The 16287-nt window shown below is 39.3% G+C and overlaps 1 protein-coding gene across 9 annotated transcripts in view; it reads left to right on the top strand.

The window, feature by feature from the left end:
* LOC107854404 (eIF-2-alpha kinase GCN2) overlaps positions 1–16287 on the top strand; it is a 105159-nt gene that overhangs the window by 17894 nt on the left and 70978 nt on the right. For 7 of the 9 annotated variants that reach the window (XR_007046897.1, XM_047399065.1, XM_047399066.1 and 4 more), the window contains 6 exons: positions 552–669; positions 3117–3171; positions 3286–3455; positions 6938–7122; positions 9416–9561; positions 9651–9900. Coding sequence is in view for 8 of the 9 variants with exons in the window: in XM_047399065.1 (XP_047255021.1) it covers positions 552–669; positions 3117–3171; positions 3286–3455; positions 6938–7122; positions 9416–9561; positions 9651–9900 (924 nt within the window). In the remaining variant the exon portion in view is untranslated. The remainder of the gene's footprint in view (positions 1–551; positions 670–3116; positions 3172–3285; positions 3456–6937; positions 7123–9415; positions 9562–9650; positions 9901–16287) is intronic. The other 2 variants (XM_047399064.1, XM_047399067.1) reach the window with 2 other exon arrangements.

Genomic DNA, 16287 nt, shown 5'->3' with positions numbered 1-16287 from the left:
CCTCTTTTTTTTTTTGCATGTATTCACTCTCCCTCTTCACCACTCTCCTATCTGCACATTCCAACTATTGCATGAGTATGCCTTCTGAAAGCACACATCCAAAACCATCCATATAAATGAATAGACTCATTTAACAAATAAAAAAATAAAAAGAAATGAAGAATGTTTTCACAAGATAATATCCAGCGATTGATCCATCCGTAATTTAGAAGCACATTTGTCCTTGTATAGAGGAGTGGTTAAGCTTTATCAAGAATAGTTTGTCTCTGCAACTATATTCTTTTTTAATAAACTTGGTAAAAGGTCCCTTTTGGTATTTTTTACTCTTTTAGCATAACAATGGGGGATAGGCTTGGACCCGAACCAAAAGATAGTGGTCTGCAATGACATGAATTTGGGATAACTTGATTCAGTTAAGAATATCGTTCACAGCGTTGTTCTACACTCTTATTTCTGAGGTTGCTTGGTTTGAAATGCGCAATAACCGTTCAACCTTTCATGTGAGGATTTATGTTGGTAATAAAATGTTCTCTTCATTGTTTACATTCTAGGTCAGGGCGGGTTTGGTCACGTTGTGCTCTGCAAGAATAAGCTTGATGGGAGGCAATATGCCATGAAGAAGATTCGATTAAAGGACAAGATTCTGCCTTTAAATGACCGTATATTGAGGTTTGTATCTGATGTTGGTTCTGCAGAAATTAGTCTTGACTTTTTGTGCAGAAAACTAAATAGCATTCAATGTTGAACCTTGATGCTGGAGAGTTGGTACTCTTTTTCATCTTTGTTATTGTCATTGCTAGTTTACATTCTAATTCCTTTGAGAAAGACAAAGTCCCCCTTAAACTTATCCCCAAAACTTACTTTAGCACTCTAACTTCACGGATAATTCTTTGTCCCCCTAAACTTGTTTCAAGTGAATTTTATACCTCTTCAAAAGTATAGAACCACACTTATAGTAGAAGGTGTTCTACGCGCACCTCCATGTGTCAAAAAGTTTTCTTTTTCTTTTTCACCCACTAGCCTTGCTACTTCACCATACAACCTTCGTCGAATTCACAAAACACACCACTACTACTCCTCGCTCTATTCCTTATCCTCTTCATTATCGTCACCGTCGAATCTTGGAAGCTCTCATCACTACTAACACCATCGTCGCAACCAGCAACTTTACACTACCCATCACCAATGGCAATTTCATCTCTACCTTCGTCAACTCCACAATACTCACCGCTAACGACAATTTCACATCTATCTCCATCAATTTCACAATTCCCACCACCGCTACTGATATTAACTCCAACATACTTCAAAATCAACAATATTTCACCTCCACCTTCGTCAATTCCACAACACCCATCACCAACATCTGCTATGTCAACTAGAAATTGGGCCCCAAGAATCTTACGGAAACAAGTTTATAATGCAATTAAAGAGTGTGTCCGGAGATTGAAATGACGGTGAGGAATGAAAATGGATGGTGGTGCACTGTGAGGAGGCGATGAAAGATAGGGACATGAGAAGGAACTACCAACAACAACGTCACCGTCTTCAACACCGCAATACCCATCGCCGACTCCATAAGACCCACAACAAACACCAGCATGACAATTCCATTTCCCCATGAATTGAATACCCTCCTCGGAGTTCTAGAAATTAGGCTCTCTCTAACAACCACAATAGACACTTCCGGCAAGCTAGCTCTCTGTCCTATGCAAAAAAAATTAGTGTATTTTTTTGTTCTTTATTCTGGTGGAATGGAAGAGGTGGGGGTGGGGATGGTAATGGAGGAAGAGGAATGGAGGAGGTGGCTGGTGGTTGTACATATGGTGGGTGGCATAGTGGCTGTGAAAGAAGGAGAAAGGTGGAGAGCAACAAAAAAAGTAAAAATAAATAAATTGTGACCTGGCCAAAATTTTTTTCCCTTTTGCGCGAGTTTGGGCGAGTGAAAACACTTAACCTGTTAGAGGATATACTAAATTCACTTGAAACACGTTTAGGGAGGTAAGTAATTACCTGTAAAGTTTGAGTGCTACAGTAAGTTTTCGAGACAAGTTTAAAGGGGACTATATGTACTTCCTCTTCTTTTTTTTTTTTCCTCACATAGCAAGTCACAGCCAAAGTATCAAGTTTACCATGAAAAGATAATGTAACCAACCTTGCTTTGCAAGTATAAGGGAAACAAATGAAAAGTTGTTCGAACACTAGATTGTACCAGAGAAGATATGTGGTTAACGAAGGGCATTTTCAACCAAATCCAATATATCAGGGGCATTTTTGGCCTTTTTGCATTTCATTTTAAATCGTCTGGTAGTTTTTACGGAATTTTTGGGCACAAAAAGTGGTGGGGCATTTCTGTCTCAATAGTTGATCGGAGGGCATTTTTAGACCAAATCCAATAGATCTAGGGCAGTTTTGGCCCTTATCCGTTATTGAAAAAGCAATTGCAAAGTAATTAATCAATTTCTACTTCTTGAAAAATTGATTATCTACTAAAACAGTTTTTGTTCCTAACATAAACAGTAGTGCTGTTATAATTATGATTTAATCAGAATTACTGATCAAATCAGGTAAAAAGAAATAATCAAAGAAACACGCCATAAGAATAACAATTGCTTCTGTAGAAGAAAAAAACTTTTCTGCTTCTTGGTGCATACAACAACAACAACAACAAACCCAGTGTATTCCATTTTCTTGGTGTATAATTTGTGCAATACAAGCAGTGAGCCTAATACAAATTTTGTTATGCATTTCCATTTTCTAAGGGATTAGTGATGAGATGGTTTCGTGATCACGGAGAAGCGTGTGGTAGTACCAGCACTACCTTATGATAAGATTCTTATTATCCCATATATACGTATACATACATATTTTATTTCTTTCCTTTTAGCTGTATTCTTACTTCATATCTTCGTCCCTCTGCACGCTCACATAATCCTATTTTGATGTTTCATGTTTGCCACTGACAGTAATCATTGTTGTCCATCACATGTTCTATCTTTCAATGGAAACTGCTTGTTGCAGAGCTCCTTTTACTGAATACACAAATCAAAATCTTCATTTTTCTTTAATAGTTGACATTGTGTTATTTCAAGAAGTTTCTTCTTCCATTTATTCAGAGAAGTCGCTACACTTTCCCGGTTGCAGCATCAACACGTTGTTCGTTATTACCAGGTATTGTGATATAAAATAATTAATTTTGTTCTAGCATTTCAAATTCATTGTTAATGTTCAACAGTTCCCCTCTGTTTTATGATGTTAAAATTATCTAATACTTAAACATTTCAGGCATGGTATGAAACAGGCATCACTGTCTCCTGCGATGATTCCAGCTGCGGTTCCAGAACAGTTGTGAGCTCTAGTTTCACCTTTGTGGATGGGAGTATGTCGAACCAGCTTGGACAGGAGAATAAGCTCGAGTCGACTTACCTATATATCCAAATGGAATACTGCCCAAGGTTCTTTTTTTCCTTTCTTATCTGTTGGATTTTCTGCATCCTCTCCCCACTTTCTTTCCTTTTTAAAGGAAAGGTCTAACTATCTCAATAATCACCCCCAGAAAAAAGTTAAAGGGATGAGAAACTACATAGAATTATAGGGAGAAGAAACTGGAAGAGTCGACGCGTACTGTTCTTGCTTCGTAATCTTCCTTTAGCTAATTTGTTTTTCTTTAGAACTTTCATCTAATTTTCCAGTACTCATTGCCCTTCTCCGTCTCTAATTTTCTTTCACTTAGGGGTGTTTGATATGAAGGAAAATTTTTTCCTAGAAAATATTTTCTTGGAAAATAAGTGGTTTTCTTACTTATTTTCGGGTGTTTGGTTAGTAGGAAGCAAATATTGCGCAAGAGAATCTAGGCATAATCTAGGCAAATGATAATGACATCAGACCCCACCACTACTAGAGATCCCATTTCTCAGGACCCGACCTTGACAACCGATCTGAAACCTGATCACGACTTGAGACCCCAACTTCTGACACGGGATTTAGTTGCCGACCCTAACCTGACCCCGACTCTCGACTCGAGTGTTCAACTCGTGACTCAGTACCCAACCCCGACTCCCGACCCGGACCAGATCAAGAATCCCGACCCGGGACCCAACCACTACTCCCGAACCCGACAATCGACTTAGATCCGGGACCCAGCCCCGACTCTCCCGACCCAGACTCCCTATCTGGAATCCGACCCCGTCTTCTGACCCAGGACCTGACCCGGGACCTGACCCCGATACCCGACCTAGTGACCCGACCTCGGCTCTCGAACCGGGACCCGATGGAGTCAGAAGTTGGTAGATGGGTCGAGATTGGACCTCGATTCTCGTATCAAGGTTGATCCCGAGTTAGTGTCGGGAGTTGTTCTTGTTTTGGGGTCAGGGATGGGTCGAGGTACGGAGTCCGAACCCAGGTCCGGTTTGGGAATCGGGTCTCAAGTTGAGGTCAAATTCTGGGTCCTGTGTTTTGGATCAGGGTTGAGGGTTGAGAGTCAGGAGTCGGGTGTCATACTTGAGAGTCAGGAGTCGGGTGTCATACTCGTAGTATCATCACAATCCTAGGAAAACAGAAATAATTTACAGCTTAAAGCCATAGAATGGACAAATATGACAAACAAATCTGGGAAAGAAAAAAAAACTTAAAGAAAAACAAATCTGGGAAAGAACGCCCTGAACCTATATGTTCTCTATGCGTCTAGAGATACAGAAACAAAATGATGTTTGCCCTATAACCAACAATCCAGTAAATGAAAAGAAGTTAGGATGTAAATAGGTGGGATGCGGTCTTCACCTCAAGTTTTCTATTCTGGTCAAGCTCATCATCCAGTCCTCCACTTCTTCCGTGTTAGTGGAGCACGCACCCTCCATGAGAGCAGAATCTCTTTGAAAGACAGAGTGCTAACCAAATGAATCCACAGACTATCAATCAATAGCCCCTCTATGTGACACAAGGAGATGTGCTTTTTCTTTTCCCTACTATGGATCAGGCTGCAGCTCACATCAAACTTCTTTTTATTTAGTTGTTCCCCTCGGGGACCGACTCTTGCTTCCTAAGATACTTCCTAAGCACGGATTCAACCTTTTGAGTTCATAACCTCCTGTGAAGAGTTTTCCATGGATATGCTCCTAAGTGTGATAGAAAAAGGCAGCCTATAAATCTTTGAACAAATCTATCAGATCTTTCCATACCTCGTACTATGAATTAATCAACCAAAAATCAGTCTTAACAACAATGATCACGAAATAACCACAACCCTGGAATTTGAAGTTTAGCTCCACATAGACATGGTAACAAAACAACAATTCATCCAAATAAACATAACATTACTAGTTTGGATGGTGAAAATGTGAACAATGAAGCTCGACGGCCGTTCCTTGCTCTCCCAGCGTCAAAAAGTTTCTCAGAACTACCTAAGACAATCCCAAATCAAATTGGAAGAGCCCCCGGTCATGCAAAAAAGAAAAGATGTTTCCAGACTGCCAGGCCTTGGCACTTCACATAGACATTATGTGTGTTTACTCCAAAAATTCCTGACATTAGTGCTATGCCTGCGCCAAGCGGGCATATGGGGACCATGGGTTTTACTGGTTCTGGAAATTGGCGCCTTTCTGTGCCAAACGTGCATGTCGCCTCGATGATTATCTTTTAATCTCCAATCCTTACGACATTTGGCTGAAACTTGTTGCTATTGCAATCTTATTTGTATTTAATCATCATGTAATGATTAATGAGTACTCGTTATATGATGATTGGATCCACTATATTCTCCATCCAATCAACAACAACAACATATCCAGTGTAATCCCACAAGTGTGGATAATTCTAATCACTGCTTTAAATTCATATTTTTGTTCCTAACTCCATCTCCGATGTACCTACAAAGTACATATACAAAATTAAGCGCAAATCATTATAATTAATACTCAAATGCCGCTTAACAAGCCAAGATGTGAGACGATAAACATATAAAAATACGTATTTTAGGCCAAACATCATAGCTCTAAGCGATTCTGAATAAAAAATCATCTGGCCTTGGTAGCACATTAGGAAGGTCAAAGCAGCATACGAGGTGGCTTGTTTCTTGTGGCTGGTGGTTAAAGATACATGTTTTACCCAAGATTACTTGAGGAGGGGTTTGCGAGTGTGGTCAAAATGTTGCTTTGTGAAAAGGATGCATAGAACACCAACCATTCGCTTTTACACTGCAAATTAGCGGATCAGCTATGGAAATAGTCCTTAGGTATGAAGGGGATCGTATGGCTTATCCCAAAGACTAATAGAGAATAGCTGGCTGGTTTGAGCAACATAGGGGGAACTATGAAGCAGAAAATATGGTTAGAACAATACCTGCATGTATTTGGTGGACAATTTGGAAGTGAAGGAACTCAAGATGTTTTGAAGAAAGTAGTAGCCTGATCCAGAAAATCAAGATGATTTTTTTTTATTTTATTTTAGTTTTGATGTAAATAAGAAATTATGGAAGAAGCAGGAATCTTTATTAGACATTATTGAATCCTTGTAAGAAGATTAAGGATCACTTTTCTTTTGCTTTTTGAACTGTAAATATTGTTGTGCTGGAGATTTTATGATACTACTATTAGCTTTCTTAAAAATAAAAAAGGAATAGCCAATGGCATCAAACAACGCTATTGAACTCAATTCCATAATTTAAGACTTGGTCAAAGTCAAACTCAACCCTAAGTTGACTCAAGTCAAACCCTGAAACCTGTTTTCAAATCTGGTTACCCATAACCCCACGAGTCCAAATCTATGCTTAGAATTCCAACCAGATTCCAATTAGACGTTTGAATCATAGATTTGCATGATTTCTCTTTCTCCCTTGATTGCTTCTTATCAAATAGAGGAAATAACCATTACTCTTACATATTTCCTTCTCTCCTCTTGTCGTTCCAACCAGAACGTATTGACTTCATTTATCTTTTTGAAGGACACTCCGTCAAATGTTTGAATCATATAGTCATTTAGACAAGGAACTTGCATGGCATTTATTCCGGCAAATTGTGGAAGGCTTGACACATATCCATGGACAAGGCATTATTCATCGGGACTTGACACCTAATAATATATTTTTTGATGCTCGCAATGACATTAAAATTGGGGATTTTGGCCTTGGTAAGCATTTGCTTCATATTCGTAACTTGTAAAAGTGTTTCTCTTTTGGCTTCACTGAGGTATTTATCTTTTGCTTCATGATTTATTCAAGCATCTGTGCTCTTTAATAAAGAAGCAAAAGGAATTCCCTAAAGCTTTTCATTAGAATCAGAGATTGATACAAGGATTAAGTGGGATATCTTTTATCCCTGAGCAACAACAAATATAATGTCTTATGATGTCTTATTGGCGCCAGATAATATTCTTACAACCATATCATTTTTGAGAAAGTACTATTACAATCATATCTAAGATTGACTCTGGAAAAGCTTTTCCCTTGTGAAACACTTACTGTCCAAGCGGAAGAAGCCAGAAGTCCTGATAGAACCTTATATGCAAACATGTGAGTATTGTGGAAAGTGTCCAGTTTTGATTCTGCTTTCTTATTCTCAGATTCCTAGAGGAAAGACTGAAATTTTTTTTACACTGCAAGGCACGAGAGTTTTGCACTTAATACAGATTCTCACATGAGACTATAATTGGATGTCTTTTTGACCACTGGGAGATACCATTAACTTTTCCCCTAATTTGAAAATCCATGTTTGAACATGGAATGCATTTTTCCTGCAGTGACCTGGTATCTTTGCCATGTATATTAGGATGTCTATATTATTCAGTGTATAAGACAAATGGACCATGTCTCTAGTGTATTAATTTATATTCTGGATTCTCTAGTGTCCTACAAATATTTTGTATTCTTGGTAGTCCTATTTTGCTTGGGTGCAAATATAAGACGAATTGGCTTCACTCTTTTATCCACTCTTTTATCCACTCTTTCTGGATCTATACTTCAAGGATCTCTCCTAAGGATCCAAGACATGGTCGTTCTAGGAGAGCAAATATGTGATTGGAGGATAGCTTGGGAAGGAACTACACTTGATGATATCCTCCAAAAGGGTGTTGGACAACATCGTATTTGGAAGATTGCATGGAGTTTAAGAGGTTCAACAAAGCAAAGGAAGAGAACATGTGCCAACATATGGCTATTTGGGCTTTTGAGTCACTTTTGGGCCCATAGTCATGAATATTTGTCTTTTGGGTCACTTTTGGGCCCAATTATCATTTAGGGTCACTTTTGGTCCCAAGTTGAAATAGGTGGCCTTTGGCCTATAAATAGCTAGGACTCTCTTCATTTTAGGTAGTTGATGAATGATGTTTTGAGATACACTTGCGAGTGTTTGTTTTTAAGCTTGTTGGGAGCTTATGGATTGTTGAGAAACGTGGGTTGCTTGGGATTCCATTCCCGTGAGATCCTCGTAAGAGGTTGGTGTTTATTGGTATTCAATAGGAAGGTCTTAGGGTTTAATATACCATTCGGTTGTCCTTTCTTTATCAATTTGTGTCAATCTATCTATTCTTTACTTGTTTGTCTCATTTTCCTTTGTTTGTCCTTGTTTCGTGTTTGTTTTCGTTGTCGTATTTTCGTCTCGTATCAGGTAAGTTCTACAGAGTGGCAGTTCGACCAACTATATTGTATGGGGCAGAGTGTTGGCCAGTTAAGAAGTCTTACATCCAAAAGTTCAAGGTGGCAGAGATGAAGATATTGCGATGGATGTGTGGCCATACCAGGAAAGATAAGGTGAGGAATGAGTTTATTCGGGAGAAGGTGAGGGTGACTTCGGTGGAGGACAAGATGCGAGAAGTGCGGTTACGTTGGTTCGGGCACGTGATGGTGAGGGGCTCTGATGCTCCAGTACGGAGGTGTGCTATGGGTGGTTTTAGGCGGGGTAGAGGTAGGGCGAAGGAATATTGGAGGGAGGTGATTAGGCATGATATGGAGCAGTTACAGCTTACAGAGGACATGACCCTTGATAGGAAGGTGTGGAGGATGCAAATTAGGGTAGAGGGTTAGGGGGTGGGAGTGTGTCGGTTACAGTAGGGGAGCGTTCTTTATATTTGTTTGAAATTTGTTGTTTGTGATGTTGAGTGATGTCTATGATTTCGGATAGATAGTTTTTAGTATTTTCTTGTGGCTATAGTATTATTTTGTGGATAGCGTTGTTAGTTTATTTTGCATATTGTACTAGTCTATACACATTTATGTTTTGGTGATTGCTATACTGTTATTGGTCCTAAGCCGGGGGTCTATCGGAAACAACCTCTCTACTTCACCTGAGGTAGTGGTATGGTCTGCGTACACTCTACCCTCCCCAGACCCCACTATGTGGGAATACACTGGGTATGTTGTTGTTGTTGTATCAGGTGCAGGAATCTGAATTGAAACATATGATGTATTTACTCTTGGAAATTTCAGCCAAATTCTTGAAACTAGAGCAGCTGGATCAAGATGTGGATGCCTCTGAGATAATAGAAGTCTCTGTTGATGGCACTGGCCAAGTTGGTACATATTTCTATACTGCACCTGAAATAGAGCAAAGGTGGCCAAAGATTAATGAGAAGGTCAGAATTTTTTTATTGTCAGCAAATTTTGCTTGATCTTAACAAAAAGATCTTGGATACTAGTTTGCTTCTGACTCAATAGTCCTCAGGCGGATATGTACAGCTTAGGAGTTGTTTTCTTTGAGTTGTGGCATCCTTTTGACACTGCAATGGAGCGACATATTGTTCTATCTGATTTAAAACAAAAAGGAGAGGTTCCTCCTGCTTGGGCTGCGGAATATCCAGAACAGTCATCCTTGTTGAGGCGCTTAATGTCCCCTAGTCCATCAGATCGTCCATCAGCTGTTGAACTTCTTCAAAATGCCTTTCCTCCACGAATGGAGTATGAGATGTTGGATAGTAAGTAGTTGAGATATCTATTTATGACTTCTATTTCCTTTTCTATGACTCCTTGAGTAGATGGCGTTCACCGGTAACATCTGAAATGAGATAAAACAGCTCAACAGCATAATTATGCTATGGTTGCTGTTGAAATTTACTTTAGTTACTGCAGTAATATTTAGCCAATAAGTTGGTTAGGATGAAGTTGAAATCCATAGACAACCCCTCACACCTCCGCACGGTGGTATCAGTGCTCCTCCTCATCTCATGCCCGAACCATCTGAACCTTGCTTCCTGCATCTTGGCATCCATTGAAACCACTCTAACCTTATCTGAATAACATCATTTCTAATTCTATCTCTCCTAGTAAACCCACACATCCATCGTAGTATCTTCATCTTTGCCACCTTATCTTTTGGATGTGAGAGTTCTCAACTGGCAATCACTTTGCCTCTTACAACATAGCAGGTCTAATTGTCGCTTTGTTAAACTTGCCTTTAAGTTTAAGAGACACCTTCTTATCGTGCAAGACTCCGAATATGAGCCTCCATGTCATCCATCTTTCACCAATACGGTTAGTGACATCCTCGTCGATCTCTCACTTTCAGAATATAGACCTAAGATAGTTGAAACTATCCCTCTTTTGGATGGCCCAAGTATCAAGCTTCACTACCATGTCAGCCTCATATGTCACATCACTGAACTTGCACTCCAAATATTCCGTCTTGGTCCTGTTCAACCTAAATCTTTTAGACTCCAGGGTCTGTCTCTTAACCGCCAACTTAGCATAAACTCCTCCACAAGTCTCGTCAATCAGAACTACATCATTCACAAAAAGCATACACCATGACACATAACCTTGAATTTGCTGCCTCAAAACACCCGTCACCACGGCAAATACAGATGAACTAAGAAAAAAAACCCCAAATAAAGAGAAAGATCAATATAAAAAAAATGTGCAAGTTCAAAAAACAGCCTAAAGGATTCAACACCAACTACCAAGAATTAAGGAACAATTTTTTCAAATTGCAGCAACTAAAGCAAAGGAGTGTCGGAATTCACTTTAGTTACTGCAGTAAATTTTAGCCTAATAAGTTGGTTAAGTTTAAGATGAATTTGAAATTTTAATTTTTAGTGGTTTGTTTAGTTATTGTGATATTTTAGGTAGTTTGAATTTTAATTTCTGCCCCCAATGCTTAATAAAAATATTGAACGACGTCTTCAATCCTTGTTTGCTGCTCCCATTTTTAAAAAAAAAACAAAAAAACAAACAGTTGCATATTTAATCGTCATCAGATAAGCAACAACAACAACAAACCCAGTATATTCCCACATAGTGGGGTCCGGGAAGGGTAAAGTGTACGCAGTCCATACCACTACCTCTAAAGAGGTCGAGAGGCTGTTTCCGATAGACCCCCCGCTCAAGATAAAAGACAGTATGAAAGAGCAACAAAAGCATAGAGGTCAGACTTAGGTGCGGGTGTCCAATATGGGTACGGATCTAGAGTCGGATCCTTCACGGTCTCAATTTAAAGATTCGGGGATATGGATCTAGGGATGGATACAGGTGCGGGGATTCAACAAAAAATAATTTAAATATCTAAAAATAGAGTTATAAAACATAAATTATGAGAGAAAAACTTGAGGAGAAAATATTGTTCAAGTAAAAAACCTTGGAAGGAGTTGAAGAGAAAAGTAATAACATAGAAATTTCCATATATAGGGTATTCCATTTTCTTCAATTTCACCTTAGCTTTTGGTTTGATTACAAAATTTCTTAAATCTGTCCAAGACTTTTCAGGTCGATTTTGGTCAAAGTACCCAAAATCAGTTGACCAGTCAGGTACGGATCCCACACCCACGTCGTTTCGACACGGGTGCGGCAGCGAAAATGAAGAGTCCGAGCAACTTAGTTGTAGGGTATATCCCCAGTTTGATTTTTGTAGTACACTGATATAAGAAGGGGTAATATTAAAGATGATTGAGATGGTCTGTGAAGTGGGTAGGAAAGACAAGAAATTAATCTCATTGTTGACAACCTAGGCAAATGGAACTAAAGAAGCAGATGATGTTAAGTATCTTTACATTGCTAATAACACATGAACATGGGAAGGGGAACACTAATTGATATTAGTAATTCTATTAATCAAGTCCTATTTTGTTATTATCAATATCTATATGTGTTCTGCTACTCTATCTGTTTGAGATTTGGCCTATAAAGGTTTTAGGATAATGCATGACCAGTTACACTTTTTGAGCAGTTTTATATATTTTGAATAATAGACACCTCTATGTGTTGCGTTTTGTCTTCCATCCCTTGCCCCATAGGGTTACATTCAGACACCAAAACTATTCAAAACTACTCTCTTAAACCGCTCAAATTCCCGTGTTTCTCGAGTGTGCTGATGTAGATGACACATCAGTGTCACCTTAAAATTTCTATGATGCATTGTCATTTTTCACTTACTTTCAAAATTTTCAATTTTCTCTTTCCTTTTCATTCTACTCCTCCCATCTTCACAAGCATTAACACACACCATATACACTGTGAGAAGTAAAGACACGAGAAAAATACTACTCCATCCGTTTAAAAAAGAATGACCTACTTTCCTTTTTAGTCCGTTTAAAAAACAATGACCCTTTTCTTTTTTTGGCAACACTTTAATTTCAACTTTCAACGTGGCATGTTTAGGACCACAAGATTAAAGGGCATTTTGATACATTTGACACAACTTTAATTTAAGGCCACAAGATTCGGAAGTCTTCTTTATTTTCTTAAACTTTGTGTCAAGTCAAAGTAGGTCATTCTTTTTGAAACGAAGGGAGTATTAAGTTTTGTATCTTCATTATTACACTGAGCCCTATTTATAGTTATATTCTACACAATACACAATACATACTAATCCTTTTCCATCTGAGACACTATATACTAATCATTTTCCTATACTTTAATATTCTAACATTGCCCCTCAAGCTGGTCCATAAAAATCATATGTACTAAGTTTGTTAAAGATGTAATTAATACAAGGACTAGTGAGGGACTTGACAAAAATATTTGTGAGTTGATCATTTGACTTCACAAATTTTGTAACAGTAACTTCGGGGTATTTTGGTTCCACACTGAATACCTAAGAAGTACCCAGTGTTATGCATTAACAGGATTAATAAGGTAAGACTTAGTCCCCCTTACTTGTACTTTTTTCTTTGAGTTTCTGTTTCAGAAAATTAATAAAACTAACCAAGGCAGGTTCATTTTTTTACATTGTATCATAGCTAGGTTCATCCCAAGTCCGTGTTCACCAATGTTGGACCCCCATATTATATTGTCCATGCTCTAGTTAACGAGGTCTTGGCGTGCGAGAGAGTGTTAAAAGTCCCATATCGGCAAAGGATGTGCATTTTGGTCTCCTTGTATGGAGTTGGACAATCCTCCCCTCATGAACTAGCTTTTGGGGTTGAGTTAGGCCCAAAATCCATTTCTTTATAGATAGAAAGTAATGAAGAGGTTCTAAATACTATTGATTGGCTTTAACTAGAAGATCCTAGGATTTTGTAACACTTTTGTAAACGGGGACTAAACTTTTGGTGTAGTATACCTGTGGATATATAGAAGTAAAGATTACCATTGTAAAAAATTATTTTGGTTCCACATTTCATTTACATGAAAATTTAAATGTAAGAACCACATTTTTACTTCATGAAATGAAAAACTTCAATCCCCGTTAAATTCACTGGTCAAAATTAGAGAAAAACATGCCTGTTTCAATTATTATCCTCTTATGAAATGATGATAATCTTGTTATCTGAAATAGTGAGGGTCTCTTTTTCCGAATAACCGATTGTCAGAGATCGAACACCGACGGTTTGAAAGCATAGATTGAGGCTTGCATCTGAGACATGAGCCAAGCGACTTCAATGGATGCCCGACTTCCAACATAGGTTGTAGAAATCAGATAAGCCTCCAGCTAGACGGAATCACTATTCCGATGACTTCGATATTGAAGTTTCGGGATTGGGTTTGGGTCATTTTGGTCAGAATAGTGTTTTTGGGCTACCTGAGACGTCGGGCGAAACTGATCTGTCTGGGTCGAGGGCTGGAGATCGGGTGGAGTCTCAGACGCTGAAAAATGACTCTGCAGTTTCCTGTGATGTTGTTTTGGTGCCTATTTGCTTGGATTTCAGTAGGTCTGATTCTGAAAGGTGTTGGAGGAGCTGCAGTTATCCCAAATCTATTTTAAATTTGGGCAAATGGGTTGTTTTACGTTCTCTTCAGGTGCCCGTTGGTTTTTAAGGTGATTGTAATGTTTTTTAATGAGTAAATGCACTTCTTTTAGCATGTGTTGACATAGGAAGAGGCGTGCCTAGATGGGTGGACGGGAAACATCTCAAATTTGGGGAATTTTTAGGAGTGATTTTTGAAGGGAAGGAGGATAGGGTGCTAGTTTTACTTTTGAGACATTGAAAAAGAAGCAAACGGGGCTCGATGAGAGGAGAATGGGGGGAGACAAGAGTGTCCGGGTAAGGATAACGAGGGAGAAAGAAAACTGATAGTAAATAAAAGGGGAAATAGAAGTAAGGAATGGTAAGGGGCTCTGGGAAGCAGAGGGGTGGGGAAAAGGTTAATTTTATTATCCATGGAATTTAAAGTTATTTCATGAATTTAAAGTTATTTCATGAAATGTGAAGGGGAGCCTTGGAGTAACCGGTAAAGTTGCTGCTATGTGACCAAGAGGTCATGGATTCAAGCCTTGGAAACAACCTTTAGCAGAAATGCAAGGTAAGGCTGCGTACGATACACCCTTGTGGTGGGGCCCTTCCCCGAACATCGCGCATAACGGTAGTTTTAGTGCACCGGACTGTCCTTTTTTTTTTGAGGGGTTTGAATGACCCTATTAAGAGGGCCACCTTCGGATTAGGGTTAAGAGAATGGGGGGCAGACCTGATATGTTTCCAAGAAACAAAAATGGAGAGTTTGATGGAGAGTTTCTTTAAAAAAATATGTGCGTGTGTGTGGGGGTAGGGGTGGGGTGGGTTTGGGGTGGGGTGGTAAAGCATGATTATATCCTGGCTGGGGAAGTGCAGGTGGTGTACTTTTGCTTTTGGATGAAAAGAAGGTGTAATGTGTGGAGGTCAATAAGGGGGAGTGCATGTTAGGGGCTAGGTTTAGAAACATTGGCAACGGAACGGAGTGAGGTTTTAGGGGCATTTATGGTCTGGAAGGGAGGGGCCAAAGGAGTTTTAGGGAAGAACTAGGAGATGGTTTGGGGAGGTGGGATATTCCTTAGGTGTTAGGTGGGACTTTAATACCATTATATTCCTAAAGGAGAGAATGAGGGGTAGGGTGGTCTTTAGGGCAATAGAAGAGTTCTCGGAGTTCATTGATAGCCTTCTCTTGTTGATTACCTTTGATAGGTGCCTCTTATACTTGGACCAAGTCAGACGATTCTTCTTCCAGATCGTGATTAGATAAGAGTCCTTGTGTCTACTTCTTTGGATAAGTTGGCTCCTAATGTGATTCAAATCCATGTTCCAAGTTTGGTTTCTGATCATTCTCGTATCTTGTTGGACAGACGAGATATCCTTTCAGATTTGAGAACATGTGGTTAAGAGTGGATGATTTCAAGGATGGAGTGGCCGGATGGTGGAGCAACTATGCGGTGGAGGGGAGGCTTTCTTTTGGCTTGCCAAAAAGTTGAGATTGTTCAAAAAAGACTTGAGGGAGTGGAATAAAGGGTAGATGTGAAGATGAGGGAGATTATAATTGAAGTCGGGGAGTTAGAGAGGCTTAAAGAAAAAGAGCTAGAATTGAGGGAGCAAAAAAGAAAAGTGAGGTTGAAAAGGGAGCTAGAGGAGTTGGCTTTAGCTCAAGAGATTAGTTGGAGGCAAAAATCGAGGATGTTATGGTTGGAGGTAGGGGATTCTAATACAATTTTTTTTCCATCAGCCAGCGATTGCTAATAGAAAAAGGAATTTAATAGAATCGATGGAGGTTAATAGGGTGGTGCATGTGGGGGAGGATGAAGTAGAGGGGGCAATTGTAGATTACTACAAATGGTTGTTTGAGGAAGAATCAGATTAGAGGCATAAGTTGGGGGGAAGGGGGGGTTAGGTTTTAGTCATATTTGTGGGGAAGAGTGTAAGTGTTTAGATAGGGCAATTGAGGAGGAAGAGGTGGAGAGGGCGGTGGAGGGATGTGCTGGTGATAAAGCTCCAACGCTTGATGGTTTCTCTTTGGTTTTCTTCCAGCATTGTTGGAATAAGATCAAAACTGATGTGATGGATATTATTTCTGAGTTTCAGGAGGGATGAATTCGAAGAGAGTTCGAATGCTTCGTTTGTTGTCATTGTCCCTAAACGCGAGGGAGCTTTGTGTATAAAGGATTATAGACCTGTTAGTCTAGAGAG

Source organism: Capsicum annuum, chromosome 11 (genome assembly GCF_002878395.1).
Source record: "Capsicum annuum cultivar UCD-10X-F1 chromosome 11, UCD10Xv1.1, whole genome shotgun sequence".
NCBI classification, from domain to species: domain Eukaryota; kingdom Viridiplantae; phylum Streptophyta; class Magnoliopsida; order Solanales; family Solanaceae; genus Capsicum; species Capsicum annuum.
The sequence above is the reverse complement of the archived record's forward strand: the minus strand, read 5'-3'. Positions and strand labels throughout refer to the sequence as shown.